We start from the raw sequence: 26,764 nt of genomic DNA, 5'->3' as shown, positions 1-26,764 counted from the left end.
GAGGAAAAAGAAAATAGAGAGAGAAAAAGGAAAAAAGAGAAGAGAGAAAGAGATGAAAAGTAGAAGAGGAGAGAGAAAGTTTCTCAAGTAGTCTTAGTTCAATGGAAATATGTTTAAATGTCTCAGTCCTCTGACTTAAGGGACTATGTCCTAGATATGCAGCCAAAGAAACAGGAGAGAGATCAGTACTGCTCTAGACCTGAGGCCCAGAATTAAAAAGGAGACAAGACAGAACTTAGTGTTGTGATAAAAATTTTAGATGTGCTTGCTAAAATAGTATCAGGAATCTTTGAGAATTCATGGAGAACAGGATTTTCTCAATGTGTTTTGTGACTGCTTAAAGGTATTTTACTGAATGACTTCTAAATAGAAAATCTAAATGAGTAAATAGTGACTATTGTCTGGATCATAAAACCAGTATGATCAATCCATTGAGTTACATCACTACATAATTTGAAACAGGTACTGCAGATGGGACAATAGTGATGAACAGAAGTGAACAGAAGGAAGATGTTAACCTGGATTACAGGAATTGTCACAGTGGTTATATTAACCCCAAGCTTCTCCTTGAAGCTAAATTACATCTTTTCAATACACTGCTTCCCCAAATACAGCATGTGACTGCCAATCTTGCAATAATTCAGTGTCTGAGAAATCAAAGTTAAGGCTTACTTGGAGGCAAAGGAAGAGGCAACATTCATCCAAACAGGTAGTAGCATATTTCCAGGGCTGAATTACTCAACAGAGTAATTCAGAAGAGGAGAATAAAGAGAGTAGAGAGGAGAGAGGAGAGAGAGAGAGAGAGAGAGAGAGAGAGAGAGAGAGAGAGAGAGAGAGAGAGAGAGAGAGAAAAGAGGAGAGATATAGGATAGATACAAGATATATATGCAGGTACAGAGATAGGACCTTGATCTAGTATTTCATTGTTGCATGGATCCTCTGGGTGAGGAAATTCCCTAGACTAATGCAAGTCAGCCTCTTGGCTGCACATTGTAGTCCTAGACACACGCCTGGAATAGAAAGGATAAGTGACTTTCCTAGATATGACCAGTATGTGCCAAAGGTTATACTTGAATCCAGGTTTTTCCATCCACTATACCTACTCTAGTCACTTGATGCTACTGTTTAGTGGTTTCCAATAATGTTCAATTCTTGTGATCTCTTTTTGAGGTTTTCTTGGCAGAAATACTGGAATGGTTTGCCTTCTCTGAGAGGTTTGATTATTTTACAGATGAGGAAACGGGGTTAAGTGATTTGCCCAGGGTCACACAGTTAACGTCTAAAGGCAGATTTGAACTCATATCTTCCTGCCTCCAGGCCCAACACTCCATCTAGTGTACCACTTAGCTGCCCCTCTGTTCACTATAACACATAAAATATGTATATATATATGTGTATATATTCATATATACCTATATAATTATGTGTATGCATATGAGTATACATCCACATCAGAATCCCATTTGCACAGACATCATAATTGCACAGATAACCCCTTTGACACTTTTCAACTTTGACCTATACTCACTAAGTCATTCTGTGGAATGATTCTATCTAAGATTTGATTTTTTTTTAGGCTTTTGCAAGGCAAATGGGGTTAAACGGCTTGCCCAAGGCCACACGGCTAGGTAATTATTAAGTGTCTGAGACCGGATTTGAACCCAGGTACTCCTGACTCCAAGGCCGGTTAAGATTTGATTTTTATAAAAGTTTGAAGGAGGTATTTTCTCATTTAAAGGAAATTTATCTTTTTAAGGGATTACCTTTCTATTATCCTAATTGTTCCTTAGGCAAAAGGATCTTTTGGCTCTTACCTTTATAGAGAGCTCTGGCTTTAATATCCAGGGAATCTACAAGACATGAAGGCTCTTCATTATACCAAACAAAGAGCTCTTCATTTTGACTGATCTTGCTTGTGGGATGGAATTGCAACTGGCTGTTTTCCAAGTAAGCTTCCAGGTTCTGCTCCTTGCTACTGCAAGCTGCCTGAACAAACCTCATCCATGTCAATCCACTTTGGATAGAGTTGACATTTGCCTAGTGGATATGAATGTACAAGAAAATCTTTAGAAGACATTTAGGAAACAGCAACTTTCCCTGAATTGACATGGAGAAGCATAACATTACATAACACAATACAGACCAATCTTTCTTAAACACACATCACACTAAGTTGAGGCAGCTAGGTGGCACAGTGGATAGAGTACCAGACCCAAGCTTAAATCAAACTTCAGACATTTTCTAATTGTATGACCCTGAGTAAGTCATTTAACTTCAGTCTCAGTTTCCTAAACTGTTAAATTGGGCTAGTAATATTAGTCCTTATCATGGTTATTGTAAGGATCAAATGAGATAATACTTACCACAATCTTTGACACAACATAGGTAACACATAATAAATACTCCCTCCCTTCTTTACCCTCATTCACTAAATTTCAGTGGCTCCCTCTTATCTCCAGAATCAAATATAAAATCATCTATTTAGCATTCAAAGTACATTTTTACCTTGCTCCCTTCTAACTTCTCAGGCTTCTTACATCTTATTCACTTCCATAAGTTTCTGAGGGACCTCCTTGCCATCCACTGCACAAGATTCTCTATTTTCCAATTATGGGCATTTTCATTGGCAATCTCCCATTCCTTGACCTTTCTCACTCTTCATTTCTGCCTTCTGGTTTCCCCACATTGATTTAAGTCCCAGCTAAAATTCCACCTTCTAAATGAAGCCATTCTTAGAGATATATATGCATCTTTGTATATGTATACACACACACACATATATATATGCATATATTAAATTCATTTTATTTGGGGTGGCTAGGTGGCACAGTGGATAAAGCACCAGCCCTGGAGTCAGGAGTACCTGGGTTCAAATCCGGTCTCATACACTTAATAATTACCTAGCCGTGTGGCCTTGGGCAAGCCACTTAACCCCATTTGCCTTGCAAAAAAAGCCTAAAAATAATAATAATAATAAATAAAGCCATTCTCAATCCCTTTACATTCTAGTTCCTTCCTCCTATTGATTATATCTGTTATCCTATATTCATCTTATTTTATACAGTTTATCTGTTGTCTCTCCTATTAGACTAAAATCTAAGTGAAAGCAGAGACAATTCACATATCTTTGTATCCACTGTCTTATAGCAGGTGCTTAATAAAGGTTTATTGATTGACAACACAATGGAGCACAGCATAGAATAACTAATACAACATAACTTTATAAGGTGTTTTTTTTGTTGTCGTTGTTATTGCAAGAGGGTTCATGTATTTAGAAACCAGGAGAATCATGCTCATGAATCAATCAAAGATTATGTACTTGGAAATGAAAGGAGGAGTCATGTCTAATCCTGGAGTCATGGAGTACTGGCCCAAAGCTGAAGACCTCAATACTGTTTGAATCCTCCTTTGAACTTGCCATTCCAAATCCCTTTCCTCCTCCCCTTCCCCACCCCATTGGACAACAGACACCTTAAAGTCATGGCTTGACTCTTGGCACTCCAGATTGTCCCCATACTTTGAGACTCTATCCCTAGAAAGTTGTTCAATTTTCCTTTTACATCAAATGCAAAATGTTTTCCTGCATTTGTGTGTGTGTGTGTGTGTGTGTGTGTGTATGCTTATGAACATCTAATTTTCTACTCTGAGTCTCAAGCTGTGTGGCCAATTAGATCATTTAGTTAGAGCATTTCTGTTAATGAGACTCACATTTTAGATTAGATCCCTGGATATATCAACTAACTTGACTCTGTGGGTCTGTTCCATGATCACAAGTTGCCCTTTTAAGCCCTGTTGGCTATTAGTCATAAGAACTCCATGAAGCAATGTGGATGGATTAATGTAAATCCATCCTCAGGGCTGGAAAAGCAACACATAAGCCAAACCCTACTAATGAGGCATGTAAGCAGGAGAATTCTAGACCCAAGTGGGAGATAGCATGGTATAGTGGATAGGCAACAGACCTGGAATTAGGAAAGCCTGGATTCAAATCCCTCCTCAGACCTTTATTACCTGTTTGATCCTGAGTATTTCATTAAAATCCCCTGAGCCTCAGTTTCCTGATCTGTAAATGAGAGGTTTAAAGTAGACATCAAGGTATTTTAGAGCAATAAATCTATCATTCTATGAAAAGTTCACATAGCTATTGTATCCCACAAGGGCAGCAGTGAATAAGTGGCTTAGGGAGCTGGCCTTGAAATCAAGAAGACCCAAATTCTAGGCCCATCTCTGACATATATTTACTGTGTGACCCTGGGCAAGTCACTGAAATCTCTCAGTTCTTCAGAAAACCCTTAAGACACAAAGTTTCAGAGCTAATGGTAAGTTTGAGACTATAAGCTTGCTGACCTATACAAGTAGATGTTCTCTCCTAGAATTTCTTATAACAATGAGATAACAAATCCAGTTTTTAATAACTGTCCTTGATGTTATGTATCCAGAGAGAATAAACTTTATAAACATCAGAGGAAGCCAATAGTATAAGGAAGGTAGATTAGCATTGTCACAATTTTCAAATAGGACTCCCACTGTGTCCATAAGTATCAAATAAAGCAAGACATTATAGTCAAGACATAACAGAATTTCATTAAAATTTGATCGATTCAATGATGCAGATATAGAGCATCAAATTAAGAATTTTGCAATGTTTGAAGGTTTTGGTTAAGTGTAGATTTTTCTTTCACTTCAACAGTCAATTGCCATTGATATTAATTCCATAGTGAATGGTTGAAATAGGTAGAAAGTCATATAGTATATTGGAATTCTCCAGTGGAATATAAGCTACTCAAGGACAAGAACTAATTTAAAAATTCAATTAGATAATTATAGAGTAAATGTCTATTAAGCATTAAGCATAATGAACAAAATTATGTATACACACACACACACACACACACACACAAAACCAGTTTATATCTTCAAAGAAACTAACATTCTACAAGGAAGGAAGGAAGAAAAGAGGTGGGTAGGGTTTCTACCTCTTAACTTCTTTAGAATTCTTCAAATCTCCAATAAAGTTCTACTTGCTAAAAGAAGCTTTTCCCAGGCCTTGTTGATCTGGGTACCTGCCTTCTGAGATTATCTCCTACTTATTCTGTATACATCTCACCTGTACAAAGTTGTTTGCATGTTGTCTCCCCCATTAGACTGGGAATCCTTTGAGGCAAGGAGTGGCTTTTGCCTTTCTTTGTGTCCCCACCACTTGGCCCATGCCTATCTCATAATAGAGGATCTTAATAAATAATCATTGACTGAACTCATAATCCCAACACTATATAGGAGTGCCCTGGACATGGCAGACTTGAAAATGCTTATTGCATTGCATGGGAAGAAAACTGGACAAAAAATGAAGAGATTAAGGTCCTAACCCAATCTCTGCCATTCAATGGTTGAATTATGTTAAATGAATCACCTCATTCTCTTGATTTATGCAACCTACTCTATAAAAAGGATAAATTACTGATTTTGAATGTCCATTCCAGAACTTAGCATGATTCCAAATCATACAAATTCCACAAATTGTATAATCACAACTGGCCTATGGACTGATCACTTCTGCCATATCAGCACAGACCTAACAGGCCCTTCCCTCTTTCTTACACTTTCTTTCTTGGAAATAGTCAATAGCCTGAAATCAAAAATAGCAAGTGAAAACTTGAACCTCTTTCCTAGAAAGAGCATAAACCATAATTCCTGTGACTGAAGTGCTAACACTACATGTTTCAAACCTAGACTCTGATATCACATTTTCCTTTTAAGAGATTCATAAAGAGCAGCTACATGGGATAAAGGATAGAGTATTGACCCTAGAGTCTAGAGGACCTAAGTTCAAATCCATCCTCTAATACTTAATAGTTATGTGACCCTGACAAGTAAATTCATTCCATTTTAAATGTAAGAAAATTGAACCTGAGAGAAATGTGTTGCCTAGGGTTGGAGGATGTCTGAGCTAAGATTCAAACTCAGGTCTATTTGACTCCAGAATCAAAAATGCCCAGAGTAATTTCTCTATTTCATTGTAGGTGATCAATAAATATTTGTTCAATTGTTGAATTGGAAGTCTTCAAATAAAGGTTAGACATACATTAGTCAGGGTTGCTACAAGAGGGATTTCTCTCCAAGTGCAGTTTGGAATGAATGACCACTGGGGGCCCTTCCTGCCTGAGAGTCTATGATTAAGGGGCCTTTTCTGAAGAACCTGCAGTCATCATTATTCAATATGCGTGATACCCTCAGAGGTAGCTGAAAAGAATTTGTTTGCTAACTTCATTCTAAATCATTCTCAGACTGCCTAACCTTCACAATTCATAGAAAGATAGAACTAGATCTAGGAAGGACATTAAGAGACATAGGACCTCAGGACCCCAGATCTTGAGGCATCTCTGAGCACAATATAGCCCAACTCTCATTTTACAGATGAGAAATTTCTATTATGTTGTGGTTTCAAGCATGTCTGACTCTTAATCATACCATTTGGGGCTTTGGCAAAGATATTGTAGTAGTTTGCCATTTCCTTCTCCAACTCATTTTCCAACTGAGGTAAACAGGGTTAAGTGACTGGTTGCAGGGTCACACAGTTATTGAGCTTCTGAGACCAGAGTTGAACTCAGAAAAATGAGTCTTCCTAACTCTAGACATGGTGCTCTAACCTAAAGAGATAAAATTACTTGTCCAAGGTCATATATGTGACAGAATTGGGACTTCTAATTCCAAATCCAAGGCCCTTTCCACCACACCACACAATTTATCCAAAGAGTAATGCTTCATGGCCTGAAGCATTTATTTCATCGGCATAAAGCATTTATATCAACAACACAATCACTTTTTTAAACTTTCTTCTTGTTTCCCAGAAAGATCAAGAGAATTGCATAAGTCATTTCTAAATAAACAAGATGTTAATATTAATGACATTATATAATGTTCTGAGAAATTACCTAATAGACCACAACATCTACAAAACTCCTCAATAATTCCATCCAAGTAGATTTATTAAGTCTCACCAAAGAGAGTTATGGTCATTCTTCACTTCAATGATAAGAAAAGAAGAGAAGAGGAGAGGGGAGGGGAGGGGAGAGGAGGGGAGGGAAAGGGGAAGAGAAAGGGGAAGGGGAAGGGGGAAGGAAAGGGGAAAGAAAGGAAAAAGGTCTATACCCAAACAAGTCAACAACCTGAGCCTGTCAGTTATGTTTTTAGCTGCCTAAACTTATCCCAAAAGAGAAATCCACATCTTATCAACTCTAAGGCATTGCTCTGGGTTATATTTATGGTGACCCCTGAAGTAAACAGGGCAAACATCTCCATTGGTGAATTTATCCTAATAATCTGTAAATTAAAGCCATTTTGGCTGACTACCTCAAAAGTCTGTGAAACACCCCCTCAAAGACCTGAAGTTCTAGAAGAGATCTATGGAGATACTCCCTCAAATACCAGATTAATTACCATTTCCCAAAGGTGATCCCAAGAACGTGAAGTTCAGCAATCAAGTGTGGATATATAAACTTAATGTTTGTCCTTTATTTTCATTTTCTTTTTTTCTTGCAAGATAATGGGGTTAAGCGGTTTGCCCAAGGTCACACAGGTAATTATTAAGTAGTTGAGACTGGTTTTGAACTCAGGTTCTCATGACTCCAATTCTCTATTCACTGCACCACCTAGCTGCCCGGCGTCCTTCATTTTCAAAGAACCATGACATTAGGGAGGTGATGCCATGATGTTTAGCCAGTTATTGAAAGAATGACATGTGATGCTTTCTAAGGTACTTCATTGCTGAAAATTTAGGGAAACATTGATTAGTTTGCATTCACCAGTTAAGCCATTGAATTCTTAGGCTTGACGTTTACTTAAGAAGCTAGATGGTAGAGTTTCAAGAAGACTAGACTTGGGATCAGGAGGGATCTAGGTTTGATTTCCTGCCACAGGACTATCAACAAGTCTTTCAAACTCTGAGCTTCAATTTTCTCACCTCTAAAACTAGTGTAATAGTACTTGCCTGCCCTTCCTCACGGGGGGCTGAGAGAATCAAATAGTAATAATGGTTAATATTCACATGTCTCTTTGGGTTTGCAAAGTGTTTTACAAATATCTCATTTGCTCCTCAAAATAATCCTGGGAGGTAGGGGCTATTATTATTCACGTTTTATATATGAGGAAACTAAGAGAGCTGAAGTGACTTTGTCAGGAGGTCAGTGAGATGCCATAGTGGATAGAGAACCAGACCTGGAGTCAGGAAAATGAGACCAAATCTAGCTTCAGACACTTACTAGCTGTGTGACCCTTGGGCAAATCCATTTAACCCTTTTTGTCTCATTGTTTGCTCATTTGGAAAATGAATTGGAGAAGGAAATGGCAAATCAGTCCAGTATCTTTGCCAAGAAAACCCTAAATGGGGTCATAAAGAGTTGGGCACAACTAAAATAATTAAACAGCAACAACATAACATATTTAAATATAAAAAATAAGTTTATCGAAATATAACTATATCAATATAAATGTCTATTATATAGGCATTCAATGAATGCTTGTTAAATGAATAGTTTGAGACAAAAGGATAGGGATTTAGAGCTAGAATGGGTCATAGAGACATCCAATTTATCTCACTTTAGAGATGCCTGAGGTCCGTAAAGGAAGAATGACTTCTCCAAGGTCACAAAGGTACTTAGTAAGGCTAGGATGAGTCCCCAAGTCTTCAGACTTCATATTCCCCTACAATACAAAACCATTCTGTATTATTGTGTCCATTGGTTTCCTAAGCACAGGCTTCAGCCCAAGCTCCAGGAAAGACATTTCACACCAAGTGCCTTGAGGATTAGGGAAGCCTATGTAGGTGCACTTGGAAGGCCTGGGTTAGACTATACACCCACTTGTCATCTTTGCACTCTCAGACTCATGGTCTGGACTGACTTCACCAGTTCTACAAGCAATTCATCCCACCTTGTCCTTGTTGCAACTTTGAAACACATTTTTATTTGTTTTCTCTTTGTTCAAATGCTCCCTAAAGGGGCTAGCACAGATAATGCTAATCATCTTATGAGGTTTGTAAACATTCTATGGAAAAATATTCTTTCTATAATTAAACTTTAACTTATTTCCCCCCGATAAACAGTTTCTTGGAAATATCTCCTTCTAGGGGAATCTTAGAATCCTAGACCTCCCAGTGCTAGAAAAGTACTGTGTGATCATTTTTGTCCCTCATTTTTATACATGAGGAAAGAAACCATGTTCATAAAGAGGAAAAATGACTTACCCAGGGTTACACAACCAGGAACAGGACTAAAGCATTTCCAAAGAAATGGAATTTCCTTCAGAAAAAATATGAAATTCAAAAGAAATACCTATAGTGAAGATGATAAAAAGGGGAGTCTACTTTAAATATATAGAGGATATGCCTTCTATTCAAGCATTTAAGAGCAATGAATGCTGTAGGGTCTAGAAATGTGCTCTGAAACATGCATGGCCCAAATGTTGTTTCTTTTGGGATATCCTGAGTGGTGTGAACTGTAGCAAAGGCATCTGGGAAATGATAGTGCTGATGTTTGCTATCATTGGTCCACAGAGGCTTCAGCAAAGAACGAAGTCCATTACCCAACTAAGAGAAGATTTAAAGGTACACCCCTACATGATCAGAGGGGATGCTCTCCAAGATGTAAAAAGTCACTTTCACTTTCACAGGAGTGACTGAAAAAAGCAGGGAAATGTTAACAATATAAAAGAGCTATTTATCTATTTCATTATTATGTTATGGTGTATTATAATCTAATTTACAATATAGTTATTTTTGGTACCAAATATTTGCATATATATATATATATATAAAACCCTCATCATTGTTCACTGGGTCCATAGAGTAGAGGCCATGACCTTTGTATCTCCCTTAGTGATCACCAATGATCTAGTATGCTTTGTGCATAATAGATGCTTAATAAATATCAGATACCCAAATGAATAAATGAATTAAATCATTCATGATATAAATAATAACAATATCTTATATTTATATCCTCAAAATCTTGTTATTTTTAAAACAAATTTTATTGAGTTTTTTTGGTTTTCATATCACCTAATTTCCCATTATATTCCTTTCCCCTGTCTTTCCATCCCATATAACAAAGAATATCACATCTGATTATTTTCAATCCCAAGTTTGACATATAGTAAGGTCACAGGTATCTATAAAAGTAAAGTGTACATGGCACCCTCCTTCTAATGAGAACTAAAGTGGTGCAGTGTATCGAACACTGTAATCTCAAGCATTTAGCTGTGTGGTTGTGACGAATAACCAGGGAGAGCCTTGGTTTCTTCATCTAGAAAATAAAGATTCAATTTCATTTTTAAAGCACGCTGGTCCTTAATTGTGCTAAACCCGGTAGATACAAAGACAGAAATGAAAAACATTCTCTGTCATTGGGAAGCTTACATTAGACTTCAAGTGTTATCATAACAACTTGAATAACTAAATACAGAGAGCATAATTTCAGCAGGAAGAGTACTGACAGCAAAGAGGACCAGGATAGGCAAAGATTTACGAAATATTGTGATTCTTAGAGGTCCGAGTAAGAATGGAGCAGGTTATGTGCATGGGGGCCAACCTATGAAAAGACACATAAAAAAAAAAAAAGACATAGAGTGCAAGGTTTGGAAAACAGCATAGTGTATCTGGACAAAGAACATGAAAAGATGTATTGTGAAATAAGCTGGAAAGACTGCAAATGCTAAGCTGAGTAATTTGTATTTTCATTCAGGAGGAAAAGAAGGAGCTAATGAAGATTCTTGATGAAGGCAGGGACATAGTTAGACCTATGTCCTTTAAGAAGATTATATTGACATATGGAAGATACATGGAAGAGGAGAGTACCTGGAAGCCAGGGGTTCATTTAGAACTATTTTGTAATAATCAAGGCAAGATATGATAAAGACCTAAACTAAACTGATAGTAATATGAGTGAAGAACAAGAGACAAGTGTGAGAATCATTGTTGAGTTAATGCTTAAGTAAATAAGTGGAAATGGAGGGTGGAAAGAAGAAAGTCACAAATTTGGATAACTAGAATGATGGTCATATTCTCAATAAAAAATAAGGAAGTTTTGGGGGGAGAGATAGATTTGGGACAGAGAGGGAAAGGTAATGATTTCCTTTTTGCACATTTGAACTTGACATGACTATGGAACACGCAGGTATGATCAAAGATTGGAGTTCAGGAGGGAGAGTCAGTCTAGACATAGATTTGGGAGTCGTCTAACTGAGTCCATAAAAGAGGAAAGACATGATCGGGGAAAAGGATTGAGACAGAGAAGAGAAGGTGGGCCAGGGCAAAACTTTTAATATGATTTTCTTCATTTTTCCTAATTGTTCAAAGATATATTAAAATGTATTTAGATGAAAATGATCAGAAAAACAGTATTAAAAGTAAGCTCTAGGGGCAGCTAGGTGGCGTAGTGGATAAAGCACCAGCCCTGGAGTCAGGAGTACCCGGGTTCAAATCTGGTCTCAGACACTTAATAATTACCTAGCTGTATGGCCTTGAGCAAGCCACTTAACCCCATTTTGCTTGCAAAAAACTAAAAATTTAAAAAAAAAAGTAAGCTCTGCTCTGAAGACAATCCAGTGAGATATGTACATTAGACTAGGAGTCTCCCAGAAGATCTGGATCCTAGCCTTGGAGCTGATGCCAATGAGCTCTTTGACCTTGAATGAGTCATTTACTTATTCTAGGACTCAGTTTCCTCATTTGTAAAATAGAAGAACTAATACCTGTCTCTTCATCTACCTCATGGTTTTTATAAAGTTCAAATGAGATGATGTACGTGAAAGGCGTTTTGAAAAGGATACAATACTATGGAAATATAAGTTATTTAAACTAAGGAAGAGATGGAGAGGGCCACTTCTTTCATGTTTAACAATAGGAAGAAAGATAAATAAGAGCTATATTTCATGAAGTCAATAAAAAAGAAAATTCACATAAATGGAGTGAAATAGATAAACTGAGTATGGCTGTTGTAAAGAGTTGGTTAGACAGAAGAACATTATACACATTAACAACAACATGGGGTGGTGATCAACCATGCTGGACTCGTTCACTTCAGCAGTACAATAATCAAATACATTTTTAAAAGACTTATGATGGAAAATATCATGCAAATCCAGAGAAGGAACTGTGGAGGTTTAGATGAAGACCAAAGCTTACTATCTTCAAATTTCAAAAATTGTCCAATGTATTGTGTCACTTTTTTCTCTCTAATATTTTCTTTCTTCTGTTTGGATCTGATTCTTCTCTCACAACATGTTCAATATCAATCTATGTTTAGCATGGTTATAAATATAGAGCTTATGTCAAATTGCTTTCTGTCAAAAGGAGGAGGGAGGGAGGGATAAAAATTATGAAATTCAAAATCTTGTGAAAAAAATGATTGGTAAAAATGATCATTGCATATAGTTGCATAAACAAATAAAATGTTCAATTTTTTTAAAAGAGTGGGTTAGAGGGGCGGCTAGGTGGCATAGTGGATAAAGCACCAGCCCTGGAGTCAGGAGTACATGGGTTCAAATCCGGTCTCAGATACTTAATAATTACCTAGCTGTGTGGCCTTGGGCAAGTCACTTAACCCCATTTGCCTTGCAAAAACCTAAAAACAAAAAGTGGATTAGAAAAGTAGAAAAATGATTAGCTAATTCAAGAAATGTTATTGAGATAGTCGCACTCAGTAAGTAGCAGTGTATTACAATGGAAATAGCCCTGGATCTGGAATCTGGAGAGCTGAGTTTGGTTCCTGTCTCAGTTATTTACTATTTGTGTGACCCAAGACACTTCCTTCACCTCTCTATGCCTCAATTTCTTTATCTGTATAATGTAGTAGAGGGAGGTGGATGAGATCATTTCCAATGTCACTTTTAGCTCTCCAGTCCTGATATTACCTCCCTGATCTAGGATGGAAAGTCAGATCTACACACTAATAAAGAGACTATAGAAATGGAACATAAGAAGGTGAAAGCTACATTGAAATCAAAATTATATAGCACAGAGAGCCATGACTCACTGATGGCACACTGATCATATCTATGATACCCTTGCCAAGAGATCCATACCCAGTTTCTACTGTGTAGCTGTCATCTCCTTTGAGGAAAGTGCAGGTATTATCAATCCATTAATAAAGAAGGGAGATTTGGATTGACTTATCCAAAGTGACATGGTGAATTAGTGACATCAAAGTCTGGATGCCAAATCTACTGATTCCCAAATAGAATGACAATAGGGGAATCCAAAGGACATGAATGTGAAGGATGCAAGAGTCTTTCCCATTAAGATAGCCTATTGTCCAGCTCACATTTTGTTTTTGGTCAACAGTCATAGAAGATACTCAACACTTTCCTTGCCATGGGGTATTGAGGATTAATCAGGGCTGGAACACCAATCAGCAATAATCAAACACTTACTATGTGTACTGGGGACACAAAGCCCTTGGAGATGTTTTAGAGGCAGAGATAAGTGGCACGCAAGCAGTAATCTGCAGCCTGCACAGAAGTATTCTAGCAAGAATGACTTTTGTTATTACTTCTTCAAGTAGCTCCTTTGGATTGCTAGTATCATCCATTCAACTATTTTTCCCCAACATTCACTCTGTACAAGACACAGTATAAACTAGTAAAGCAACAAAAAGTCCATCTTCTAAAGTTAAGCTGACTTCTGCTTCCAAAGAAGTATAACGAGAGGGCTAAATTTTACTTCCTTCTGAAGATGGTATGTTTCAATGGAAACTTTAAACTCATACTATTTTTTTCCAGAGGATGTAACTTCATCCCTATTTAAAGGTTTCCAGCTGAACCTCAGAAAGCTGACCACAAATAGAAGTGGAATTTGTTTTATTTGCAACTTGTTCAAAACCCAAAGAATATCAGGGTTGTATGACCAAGTTATTGTATACAGAGGAGGAAAGTGAAGATGAAGAGATTGTATTAAATTATCTCAGAGGTCCCTTCCAGCTCTAATAGGCTAGGAGTCCAGATCTTCAACGTTAATTTTATCTTAATATCTGTATAAAGAAAATCTAGCTTTCTGGCTGGTATACTAATTTAGTCTTAAAGCAGACCCGAGAAATTTCTAGATATACTGAATAACCAACCAATACAGAATTCAGAATTTCCATATGGTAGAGAATCAAGTTGGTAAAGTTCCTGAAAGTCAGAGAATGTCCATGATTTACTAAAAGTTCAGTATTGGAATTGAAGACCATGTTTATAATTTTGATTAAAAGTCTCAATGTTTGCAGGTTGTTTCATTTTAAAACATGCTTAGTTTCTTTTAAGCCCTAAACCCTTCCACTTAGTTAGCTGAAAAGTTTCCTTAGCCCCAACATCAGCAAAGACCTTCCCACCTCTACAAAAAATGATGTGACCTTTAGGCAAATCAATTCCCTCTCTGAGCCTCAGTTTCTACATGTTTAAAATGAGGAATTCAGCCAATAATTTTGAAGATTTCTTTCAGGTATAATATGTAATGGTTTTATGATTTCACTCATCCCTCTACAGTTACCCTGGCATCCTGGGGTACCACAAGGAACATTATTAGCCTCTTGAGATGGAAAGGCTTATGTAAGTCCCAGATCTGTCATAAACTAACTGTATAAACTCAGGCAAGATCCTTAACCTACCTCTTTGTCTCAGTTTTTTTCATCTATAAAATGAGCAAAATATTGAAATGATATTTGTACCACATACCTCAGGGTGGCTAGGTGGTATAGTGGGTAGGGTGCTGGACCTGGAGTCAAGAAAATTCATCTTCCTGAATTCAAATCTGTGTGATGCCAGACAAGTCACTTAATCCTGTTTGCTTCAGTTTCCTCAACTGCAAAATGAGCTGGAGAAGAAAATGGCAAACCACTCCACTGTTTCTGCCAGGAAAATCTCAAATTTGGAGGCAGCTAGGTGGTGCAGTGGATAGAGCACCGACTCTGAATCAGGAGGACCTGAGGTCAAATTTGGCCACAGATACTTAATATTTACTTAGCTGTGTGACCTTGGGCAAGTCATTTAATCCCATTACCCTGCAAAAAGCAAAGAGGGAGAAGAGGAAGAGGAGGAGGAGGAGGAGGAGAAGAGGAAGGAAGGAAGGAAGGAAGGAAGGAAGGAAGGAAGGAAGGAAGGAAGGAAGGAAGGAAGGAAGGAAGGAAGGAAAAAAGAAAGAAAGAAAGAAAGAAAGAAAGAAAGAAAGAAAGAAAGAAAGAAAGAAAGAAAGAAAGAAAGAAAGAAAGAAAGAAAGAAAGAAAGAAAGAAAGAAAGGAGGGAGGAAAGGAAGGAAGGAAAGAGAGAGAAAGAAAGAAAGAAAGAAAACTCCAAATTGAGTCATGAATGAGGAAAAGACTGAATAACTACAGCTATACACCTCATGGGATTGTGTGGAAAATGTTTTGTAAAGAGGAATCATCTGGGCATCTAGGTGGCACAGTGGATAGAGCACCAGCCCTGGAGTCAGGAGGACTTGAGTTCATATCCAACCTCAGATACTTAATAATTGCCTAGCTGTGTGACCTTGGATAAATCACATAACCCCACTGCAACCCCATTGCAAAAACAAAAAGAAGGAGAATCATCATCTTTATTCTTTATTTCATATCTGGAAACTGTTTTGATAAAAAAAAAAAAAGAGTATCTTCACTATATGAACTTAGTGCCAAGACTTTTGACTCCTAACACTCTATAAAAATGTCAGTTGTGCTTGTTAAGAGCTTGATATAACTGCTAAAATATTAGCAGTATTCTAAACCTTGGATCAAACACTCAATAAAGGAACATTTATAAGCACTTACTACATATTAGTCATGAAGGGATAGAAAGATAAAAAAGATATAGCTCCTGCCCTTATAGAGCTTATACTGTATTATCACAGAGGTCATTCCTTTTGGATGGGTAATTCATAATGAAAATTATCTCTCAAATTCTTAAAAATAGTTTTCCTATCTTTGATGATCTTCATTTCAGTGGGATACATTTGAACAATTATTCTTTGTATTTGACCAAAACCCCTTTTAGGAGAGAAAGGTGTTTTGGTAGTTGATAGAATTCAGGTATCATTTTCATCTTAAAGCAAAAGTAAAAAGATCTCAATATTAATTTCTCAAGAGATCGTTTGTTTTCTACTCCCTATTGTTTTAAAAGAAATTGTTTTCTTTAAGATAAACAGCTTAACCATAACAGTGCTGATCAGTGCTGAGAGGGGATGGGGTAGCACCCCAGTGTACATGTTTGTCTTTTCACAAATATGGGTAGGAGAGAGTAAGTACATAGAAGAAAGAGAGACAGATGTTTTAACTTCTGGGATCTTAGCATAGGAACTTGAAGATAAACCAAAAAAAGGGAGAATTATTGATTCATATTTTTAGAAATTCCCAGAGTAGAAAAAAAATAATGGATCCAAATTCATTACTAGGAAAAAGGAGAGAAAAGCTACCTTTGAGAAGTTGTAGATAACAGGAAGCTTATATTGCTAAGGGAGACCTCTCAGGCACCTCTTCTTTCCTATTTTCTTACTGAGGCAGATTTGAAAGGGAAACCATTTCCCTGGGGCCAAGCCAGGGGAATTGAGTAGAAACAAAGTCAAACTCAAAGGGAGGGGCTGGAAAAGAATGGCACCATCTACACAAGGAAGGCGGTGGGAGGCAGGGTGGAACAAAAAGGGAATAATTAGCCTTCTCCTCTCTAGCAGAATGGCAACTACTCCCCACCCACACAACTGCTATGCATATATGTTAAAAAATACAGGAAAAGGGAAAGAAGAACTAATTAATTAGGTTGATGAGAACAGGCTTTTCTAAGAGCATGAGCTATTAGAGATGGGGCTAAAGAAGGGACTCCCCATCCTTTGTTCTTTGAGATCTAATCATGTTCCTGTAAAAAAATAAAAATTAAATTCGAGTAACCTATTTTCCTTGATTGCACTCCATATCCCAAAGCTGTAAAACCAAGAGTATTGCCTACCAGTTTTCTTCTTAATTGCAAAGTAAGGGAAAGTGATGAGAGATGTAAACATCTCAGGATCATAGATTTAGAGCTGGCCCATATGTGTGCAGCATCTTGCACTCCTTGAAAAATACAATGCATCGCTTTTTTAAATTTTCTTTTCTTTTTTTGTCCTCTAAATAACACATGCCTTTGCGGTCTATCCCCCACATCTGGAAGACTGTTCCAACTCACCTCAGCCTCTGGGAATCCTTAGCTCTTTGGGAGAAGGAAATAGCAAATCATTCCAGTATCTGCCAAGAAAATCCTAAATGGAGTTACAAAGAGTCAGACAGCTTTAAAAAAATGACTGACTAATAACAACAACAAGATCCCTTCGGTTTTCAATCCATGAGTAACTTCCTCTGCAAAACTTTGCTGATTTACTCTATCCCCCCCCCCAATTGTTAATGTTCCCTCTCTCCAACAAAATTGCCCGTTAGCATTTATGAAGTGGTATCTCCTTTGATCCTCACTTCATCACAGTGAGAAAAATACAATAAATTATTCCAATTTTCCAGAAAAGAAAACTGAGACTTAGAGAGTTTAAATTATTTGCCATGTTCTCACAGCTAGTCTAAGGGTATGATTCAAACTCAGGTGTTTCCAACTCCTTGTCCAACACTACAAACCTGGTTGTCTCCTTGCTTTTCATTTACTTTGTATTTGTTCTTCATTCATCCAAGTCGAGTCCAACTCTTTTTGGCAGTGTGGACCACATCATGCCAGTACTGTCAATGGGGTTTTCTTGGAAAAGATCCCCGAGTGGCTTGTCATTTCCTTCTTCAATGAGTTGCCCAAGATCACAGGCTTAGATAGTGCCTGAGGTCACATTTGAATTTAGGTCTTCCTAATTCCCAGTCCAGTGCTCTATCCACTGAGCCACCTACATGCCTCCCAGTCTATCTCTTTATCTATGAATGTATTGTATTTCAATAGAATGTAAGGTCCTTGAAGACAGGCACTATTTTATTTCTGTTTTTTTTTATCCCCCAAATGGAGGTTTTATATACATATACATATATATGCATATATGTGTATATATATATATATATATATAATATATTATATGGGAGGTACTCAGTAAATACTTATTAGCCTATATTAGATTAAAGTGGATTGAATTGAATTATATTAGACAAGATTGAATTGGAGCATATTGGACTGGATTGGACTGAACTAAATCACATTAGAGTCAATGTGGTGCAGTGGAGAACATTAACTTTGGAGTCAAAGAGCAGGCAATATATTTGAGACCTGGATCTGTTCCACTTACTATGTGACTTTGGGCAAAATACAGTTTTGAATCTCAGTTTCTTAAATTTTAAAATGAGCATAAAAATATTTTATCCCCTACCTTAAGTGGTTATTATGGAATTAAGTGCTATAATGCATGCAAAGTGCTTTGTAAATAAAGTGTAAAATAAATATGAATTGTTAGATCTGTGGGTGAAGTCAATTTTACTTCCAAAAGAATGATAGACCTAACAATACACTTTGAGATGAATCAGCACCATCTCATTACCCCTTTCCCTACACACACACACACACACACACACACACACACACACACACACAAACACACATATCTGCAGGGCAGATCTGTACCAATAGATAGATCTGTTCCAGTGAAGGATAGAGAAGGTTTAGAATCTGTTGTGCTTTCTCTGTCACCCCCTATATTTGCCTCTCTGGAGTTTCCTTGCCCCATTTCCACAGTGTTAATGAAGCATCTTTGCCAGTAGCTTTAAAAGCTACCAGCTGTAAGACAGGGATAGCCACATCTATGGAAAGAACTTCTGTGGGAGAAGAACCTTTTTCTCCCCAAATTGTGAAATAGGAGGTAGGCAAGACTCTCTCTAGGGTTTGGGAAATAGGTATAAGCATTTTGCTTCTATATTTTGAAGAAGACATGGTCTCTTTCTGGACTAGATTTCTACTTGATGCACTCTAGTTGGTTTCCTGCAGAGGAGATGAGAAAGACAAATGGATGAATGGACAAAGAGAAACAGTGAGAGAAACACACAGAGAGACAAAGACATACAGAGAGAGAAAGAGACAGGGATAGAGATAGAAACAGTGAAACAGAGAGAAACAGAGGCAGAAACAGAGACAAGAAGGGGTAGGAGAGAGTGAGAATGGGGAGGAAAGAGGGAACAGAAGGATAGAAAGATGGTCTTGGAACCAGGAAGATCCAGGTTCAAGTCCCACACTTCTCAGTATCTTGGTTTTATTACCCTGGGCCAGACCCCAGGCATATTCTAAGTCTAAGGAGCAGAGAAGGGAGTAGTGCTCTGTAGGAGTTATGAAAATGTCTTCTTCAGGAGTTCTCTATACCAATAAAATCACAGTTGTGGTCCAGTACTGATAGAAAAGCCTTCCCAAGAGGAAGCTCCTTCTAGCAAAAAAGGAGATGAACTCTTTCTTTGCTCATTAGGTTTAAAAAAAATGGGTTTCCTGCAATGTCCTCAGGCCAACTCTGTTCACTGCATCATGGTAGCCTATCAGGAATTATTTAGGAAGGGCAAATTGAATAAGTATAAACTGAGTTTGGGGTCAGAAGGATATATATATAGTCTTTTTGCAAGGCAATGGGGTTAAGTGGCTTGCCCAAGGCCACACAGCTAGGTAATTAGTTAAGTGTCTGAGGCCAGATTTGAACTCAGGTACTCCTGACTCCAAGGCCAGTGTGCCACCTAGCCGCCCCCAGAAGGATATATATTCTTGAGTGACCCCCTTATTCCATCTAGGAAAGAAATTAACTTATTAGTATCATTACAATGAATCTGAAAATTTGATTGAGTTGACAGTTTAGAAAATTCCAATCTCTGAATCAAAATTGATTGATTGATGCTATAGATATATGCACACATATGTATTATATTATTATATATTTGTTGTAATACAGTCATTTCAGTCATGTCTGGCTCTTTATAAACCATTGGGTTTCCTTGGCAGAGATACTGGAGTAGTTTGCCACTTCTTTCTCTAGCTCATTTAAAAAGGAAGAAACTGAGACAAACATAGTTAAGGGTCTTTTCCAGGGTCACTCCACTAGGAAGAGTCTGGGTTGAATTTTAATTCAGGAGGATAAGTTCTCCTGACTCCAGACTCTCTATCCACTACTTGGATACTATCCCCTGTGCCACCTACAATTGAATACACACACACACACACACACACACACACACACACACACACACACACACACAGAGAAAGAGGTACAGATGACCCACAAGGCTATTCAAGGCTCCAAAATTAGTGTGATGTCAGTTATGCCTTTCATATAAATGTGTGTGCACTACAAAGCCTTTTAACTGATTATTAGATTAAGAGATGAATTCTGTAGAAGAACCTATAAAACATACTTGCACAGGTGAGAGAAAATAACAGGATATACTGGTCTTCCCTAAGCTGTACTTCTGACTTTCCTCCTGAACTTTATGTACAATGCCCCATAAATCTCTATACTCTTTTAAGTTCCCTCCAAACCTGAACTTCATACATTGAAGGACCTTCTACCCAAAAGTCCCTCCTCTGACTAGTTCCTTCCAAGACTTCCATTTTAAGGAGTATAGTTATCCCTTCCATAGTTCCAGGACTAAAGAGAGGGTGCCACCAATGGTTTGGAAAATTCAGATAAAATTTTTTGACCCTCTCTTCCTACTAGAGAAGTTTGATTTTTTTAATTTTCTTTTATAGAATGTTCACAATATTAAAAGATAAAATATGTTGATATTATATAATGCTATACATATATGCTATACATTTTTGAAATTTGAAACATTTTCTGTGTCATCTGCTGGCCTTTGCTTGTTGTCTGAAGCTTCTGCAAAACTCCCTCAAAATTCCCATTTAATTTCTTATGCCAACCCACAATATATGGAAACCAAGATGGTTTCTATGTATTATTCCTCTCTAAGCTGCTCTTTACTTTCTCCTCTTAGACCTCCTCTACATTCTTTTATGTGTTGTCTTCCACCATTAGAATATAAGTTCTCTACACCCAAAAGGCAACAAAAATAAGCATACCCTTTGATCCAGCATTGCCACTACTGGGTCTATACCCTGAAGAGATGATGAAAAAGGGTAAAAAATATCACTTGTACAAAAATATTCATAGGAGCCCTGTTTGTGGTGGCAAAGAATTGGAAATCGAGTAAATGTCCTTCAATTGGGGAATGACTTAGCAAACTGTGGTATATGTATGTCATGGAACACTATTGTTCTATTAGAAACCAGGAGGGATGGGATTTCAGGGAAGCCTGGAGGGATTTGCATGAACTGATGCTGAGCGAGATGAGCAGAACCAGAAGAACATTGTATACCCTAACAGCAACATGGGGGTGATGTTCAACCTTGATGGACTTTCAAGTGCAACAGTCAGGGACAATTTGGGGCTGTCTGCAATGGAGAATACCATCTGTATCCAGATAAAGAGCAATAGAGTTTGAACAAAGTTCAAGAACTATTCCCTTTAATTTAGGGGAAAAAACAGATATATTATTGTCTGATCTTGTTATCTCCTATACTTTTTTGTTTCTTCTTTAAGGATATGATTTCTCTCTCATCACACTCAATTTGGATCAATGTACAACATGGAAACAAAGTAAAGACAGACAGATAGCTTTCCATGGGGGGAGGGGGTGGGGGGGAAGTAAGATTGGGGAAAAATTGTAAAACTCAAATAAAATCTTTAACAAAAAAAGAAAGAAACCAGGAGGGATGGGAATTCAGAGAAGCCTGGAAGGATTTGCATGAACTGATGCTGAGAGAGATGAGCAGAACCAGAAGAACATTGTATACCCTAACAGCAACATGGGAGTGATGATCAACCTTAATGGACTTACTCATACCAACAAGGCAGCAAACAGGCACAATTCTGGGGTGTCTATGATGAAGAACGCCATCTGTATCCTGAGAAAGAATTGTGGGGTTTGAACCAAGGAATGTTACTTTTAATTTTTTAAAAAAAGATTGTTTTACATAAAAAAAGAATATAAGTTCTCTGAGGGCAGGAAATGTCTTTCAGTTTCTATTTATATTTCCATAAGCACTTAATAAATTTTTGTTGACTTGGTTAGACTTGTCAAGGGAATACATAGCTTTAAGTTGCACTATGGGACTGTAAAATAGACACTTGTGTAATTTCCTAAAGAACTGGTAGTCTCTGCCCTGCCCAAATTATGTCTGGCTTCCTAAATAAGTTTATTAGCCTCAACAAGAAATCCTACTGAACAATAGAAAGTGAGCCAGGGTGATCAAGAAGGAATTCCTAGAATATTTTCCTGTAATACAGACTCTAAGGTGACATTTATTTACTCTGAGTTTGAATGGAGGATGAAAGGAAAACAAAAATCTTCCAGCATCCGCTGTTTGGTGAGCTGAAGATGGGCAATGGAAAGCAGAAGGGGCAAGGAAAAAATGTTAAATCAATCTCAAGTAATGTGCCATGGCTGTGACCTGTGAAGAGTATCCAGTGCCCAACACACTGCCAGACAACATTCAGAAATGAGGTGGCATTTCTTCCTAAGCAAAACCTTCAGCCATATCTGTATGAGGCTATGTCTCTACTTCCAGCTGGTTTCTGTGAATCCACTGCTTGTTTGATTTAACTGGATGCTCATTCTCCTTAAAAGAGCCCTGTGTGGTTATAGACTAAGGGTCGACTCACAAATGGGCTATAGTTGCCAATGAAATGACAATCTTTACTTTATGGGTATAGCCCATGGGGAGGACTGTTGGTCCCCATCACAGCTATCTTCTGTAGCTCCATTTAAAAATATTAACCAATGAAGATTTCTATCTATAGATATAATCTACTTAATTGAAGAAGTCAGATTCAGATTCAGAATCATGAATGTTTGCAAAATAAATTGATGAAGAAATCACCTTTGTTTAACTGAAGAGTTTCCCCCCACTCCTTTGTAGTCAAAGAATGGAATGAAATTGTGGTTCTTTTCAAAAATCTCCTTCCTTTCCATTTAGTTCATTAGTTCATTAAAGGAGAATTTAACTCTGTGATCTAGAATATTATATGCATACCATATAAATCATATATTATAGTTGTAATACATAATTTCTTTATAATCTGTAATCTGGGGAATTATCATTCAGGTCACAGAAACTTATATCCACAACTATTTCTGTTATTTTCATCAAAAAGAAGCAACACCGGAATTTAAAAAACAAAAACCCAATATCATTTTTCCATGTATATGTCCTTTGAAAATATTTTCCATTAGTGTATTCATTATACTTTTCCCATAACACATTCAGATTAAAAATTTAATGTTTTTTCAAATGTGATCATTTACCCTAGATTATTTATATGTCCAATTTACCCATGAGATAAGCCAAATGACTATTAAGGATCACGATAAATTAAAAATAAGAAATGAAACTACCCCCAAACAAATTGAATGGTTCACATCTTTAAAACAGATTGTGCTTCTTTTTAGAAAAAGAACATGTCCTAAATGCCTTTTTGTCAAATTAAATGTCATTTACTTTAACAGAAAATTAAAACCTTGGCATAGAAAATACTTGGATTTTATGTCAAAAATAAAATTACATTTTTCCTCCTTTCCTTTCGGCTTAACTGAAAAAAATCTTCAAGAGAAGAATAAATATTTTCATATTAAACTAAACTGTTTGGCACGATATTTGTGTAGGTGACCATCACTCTTGACTTTTCCAAATAAACATTCCTTCAAACACTAATCACTGTATCATCCAGGGTGCCCTAAGAAGCAGATCATTTCTATTTGGTACAATTTTGAATCCAGTTTCCAATATTGGCTCCTACCAAAATATTCTTGTCACTGACATACTCATCTATTGTCTTCACAGAATAAAGCTCTGTGCTCTGTACCAATAGCCTTTATTCTATGACTGAAGACTCTTGCTCACATTATAAGATATTTTGTTCAAACCTAAAGAAAATAGAATGAATATTTTCCAAAGGGTTATTCTCTTTTCGGATAAAGAGGTCCTTGTGTTTACTTACTAAAAGAAAACTGCTTAACTGACACCTTCAGTCTAAAGTCATATGCGACCCTGCCATTGTAGCCATACCTTTGTTCCAAAGCTTTCTACTTCTACTATAGAAATATTTTCCTCAGAAGAATCCAAATTAACTGCTGGATAAAGCCTAATCACAGAACAGATGACAGAGTAAAATATAGAAATCAAAGTAAATAGACTACTATGAAAACAGCTGTCAAGGTGGGGGGAGGATGAATGGGGGGGGGGGAGGCAAGGCTGTGTTATCTATTCCCAGGGATAGTCTATGAATAGAATTCATCCACTGTGTAACAGAGATTTTTTTTCCTGCACAAATATACATTGTAGATGGATCTTCATCATAGTGGCAACTTATTTCAGAAATTCCTCCCAAGGTCAGTTTAGCCTTTCCAGGGAGAGGGAAGTAAGTATTAAGAATCAGAATCTGAAAACTGAATGAGACCTAACCCCCAATCTTATTTCCTAATAAATAAAGGAATTCATAGATTAATAGATTATTGGAAGGGACCTAAAGACCATATAGCTCTAGTCTTTAATTTTATGGATGAGATCAGAGAGATTGAGAAAGCTTTCAAAAAGGTAACAGAAGGAACATCTAAAGCTAAGCCCAGTGACTAGCCAGTATCTTCCACAGGTGATCATCCATTTTCTGCTTGTTAAAATTACTAGTGAACAGGAACTAACACCATTGCCCATGCATTCATTTCGGAATTGCTCTGATGACTAGGTAGTTTCCTCAAAGGGATATAGAATCCACTTCAATATAATTTCCATTTATTGTTCTTCATTCGCTCAGAGAACAGAAGAATTGGTCAAAGCTCACTTTTAAAGGGCAGAGTTTTAGATTTTTGAAGATAGTTTTCATACCCATCCCCACTAAGTTTTTCCTCCTCCAGGCTAAATAGTCCCAATTTCTGTATTTATACCTCATATGGCTTAGGATTTAGAGGTTAAAGGAATTTTAAAGGCAAACACGTCCAACCTTCTTCCTTCATTTTATAGATGAGAAAACTGAGGTTCGACAAGGTTTTAAACTTACCTAGTATCCAATAGCTAATAAACGTCTGAGGTAGAATTTGAAAACAGGTCTTCCTGACTCCAAGTCAGTATTCTATCTGTCATGCCATCTAGTTGCATAGTTTCCCAGACATCAAACCATCCTTCCTTCCTCATCCTCCTCTGGATCAGCTCCAATTTTTTAATCTCTCTCATCATATATTGCCTAGAACTAAACTTGAAAAATATTCAGCTGTCTTCCCTTGGTTTTGTGAAACCACCCTCCCCTCCATTTGCTTAGTTTTGCTATACAGTCAAGTTTTATGTGTTGATACTTAATAAGTTCTAACTTTCCTGCCTGGACCTTTATAGTATTTGCTTCCTCCCTCAGGTCTCTGCCTACCTGAAAGCTAGTTCCTGGAAGAGAAAGAGTAGTGAGTGGCTTTCTTATTCATCTACCAATGCTACTGCCCACCTGGCATTGTAATGGCCCTCCTATGTTTCCCAAAGGAAATACCTTCTTCCTTCTCTCCTTACGTTGTTCTTTCTTCTTTCCTCTTCTTCTCTTCTAGGCTCTACAGCCAGGACAGCCTACCCCAAAGTGGAAACCTCTGAAGGTCCCTTCGGGATCACATACACACACACACACACACACACACACACACAACCTAGGAAGCAGTGGCTCTCACCTTCTAGCCCCTCCTCCAATTCTAGCAGGTCCCTCACCTCTGCTGATCCCCAAAGAAAAGAAAGGAAGGGAAGGGGAGGGGAGGGAAGGGGAGGGGAGGGGAGGGGAGGGGAGGGGAAAGAAAGGAATCCCATCGTAGTGTTATGGAGTGGGCAAAGCTACCTGAGGGATTCCACCTGGCTAAGCCATGCACGGTTTGTGGAGTCTGGGAGCCTATGTGTCTACCACCCATGCATGGAGCTGAACTGGCCGCTGCCCCCCGCCCGCTCCTCAGGTATCTCGAAACTGAACCAGAGCAGGGAGGGTCAGTTCCCCATCCCCTCCCAGCATTGCTTCGGGGCATCAGCTGTCGCCCACCTGCTCGCTCCCAGGACTGGCTCTCCACCTCCTTCCTTCCCGGTTTCCCCGTCTGTCGCCCCTTTCTGGCCCAGCCTTACCGGTTCCAGTCGCTGCCGCCGCTGCTCCCGTTGGTCCTCAAGTCCCCCGAGGTCTGTGGTAGCACAGGTGGCCCAGACACTCAAAGGCTCAGCCCGGAGCCGCTGACGGACAGGGCCCTGGGCATCGCGCCCGCGGCCGGGGGTGCCCCTCCAGCCGGAGTCTCTGGAGCCTGAGGGCAGGGGAGTGAGGTGTTGCCGGGGGTGCCGTGCAGGGGGAAGTCCTGATTGGGGGAATGGGCTGCAAGGGCTCCCCGAATGCTCGCGTCCTGCTGCGGGGGAAGAAAGTGGCCACCGTCTGACTCGTGACTATCTCCAGCCCGCGCGCACCGAGAGCCAGTGAGGCGTGAGACGAGGGCAGGTCCCTTCCCTGGCTGCCTGCCTTTGCCTAGGCTCCCTCCCCTCCCCTCCCACTTGCTCCCCACTTTTCCTCCCGCCTTTCTTTCCCTGCTCCCGCCTCCCCTGCACCTCCCCCTCATTTCACCCCCGCCTGTCCTATTCATTCAGTTGGCCGTCGCTGCCCGCGATCCCCAGCCATTCTCGCCCCTGCCCTGCCCTGCCCTGCGCTGCCCTGCCCTGCCCTGCCCTGCGCTGCCCTGCCCTGCGCTGCGCTCGGCCTCTTTTTTCCCTGTGCGGA

At 38.4% G+C, this 26,764-nt stretch overlaps 1 protein-coding gene across 1 annotated transcript in view; it reads right to left on the bottom strand.

Annotated features, from left to right (window-relative positions):
- Positions 1 to 26,210, bottom strand: part of ZNF488 (zinc finger protein 488) — a 40,281-nt gene extending 14,071 nt beyond the window's left edge. Inside the window, exons 1-2 of the mRNA XM_074233087.1 lie at positions 26,131 to 26,210; positions 1,815 to 2,037 (exon numbers count right to left, since the gene is read on the bottom strand). Coding sequence (XP_074089188.1) covers positions 1,815 to 2,001 — 187 coding nt within the window. The 5' untranslated portion in view covers positions 2,002 to 2,037; positions 26,131 to 26,210. The remainder of the gene's footprint in view (positions 1 to 1,814; positions 2,038 to 26,130) is intronic.
- Between the last annotated feature and the right edge of the window lie 554 nt (positions 26,211 to 26,764).

Source organism: Macrotis lagotis, chromosome 4 (genome assembly GCF_037893015.1).
Source record: "Macrotis lagotis isolate mMagLag1 chromosome 4, bilby.v1.9.chrom.fasta, whole genome shotgun sequence".
NCBI classification, from domain to species: Eukaryota; Metazoa; Chordata; class Mammalia; order Peramelemorphia; family Peramelidae; genus Macrotis; species Macrotis lagotis.
This window is presented reverse-complemented; position numbering and strand designations above follow the sequence as displayed.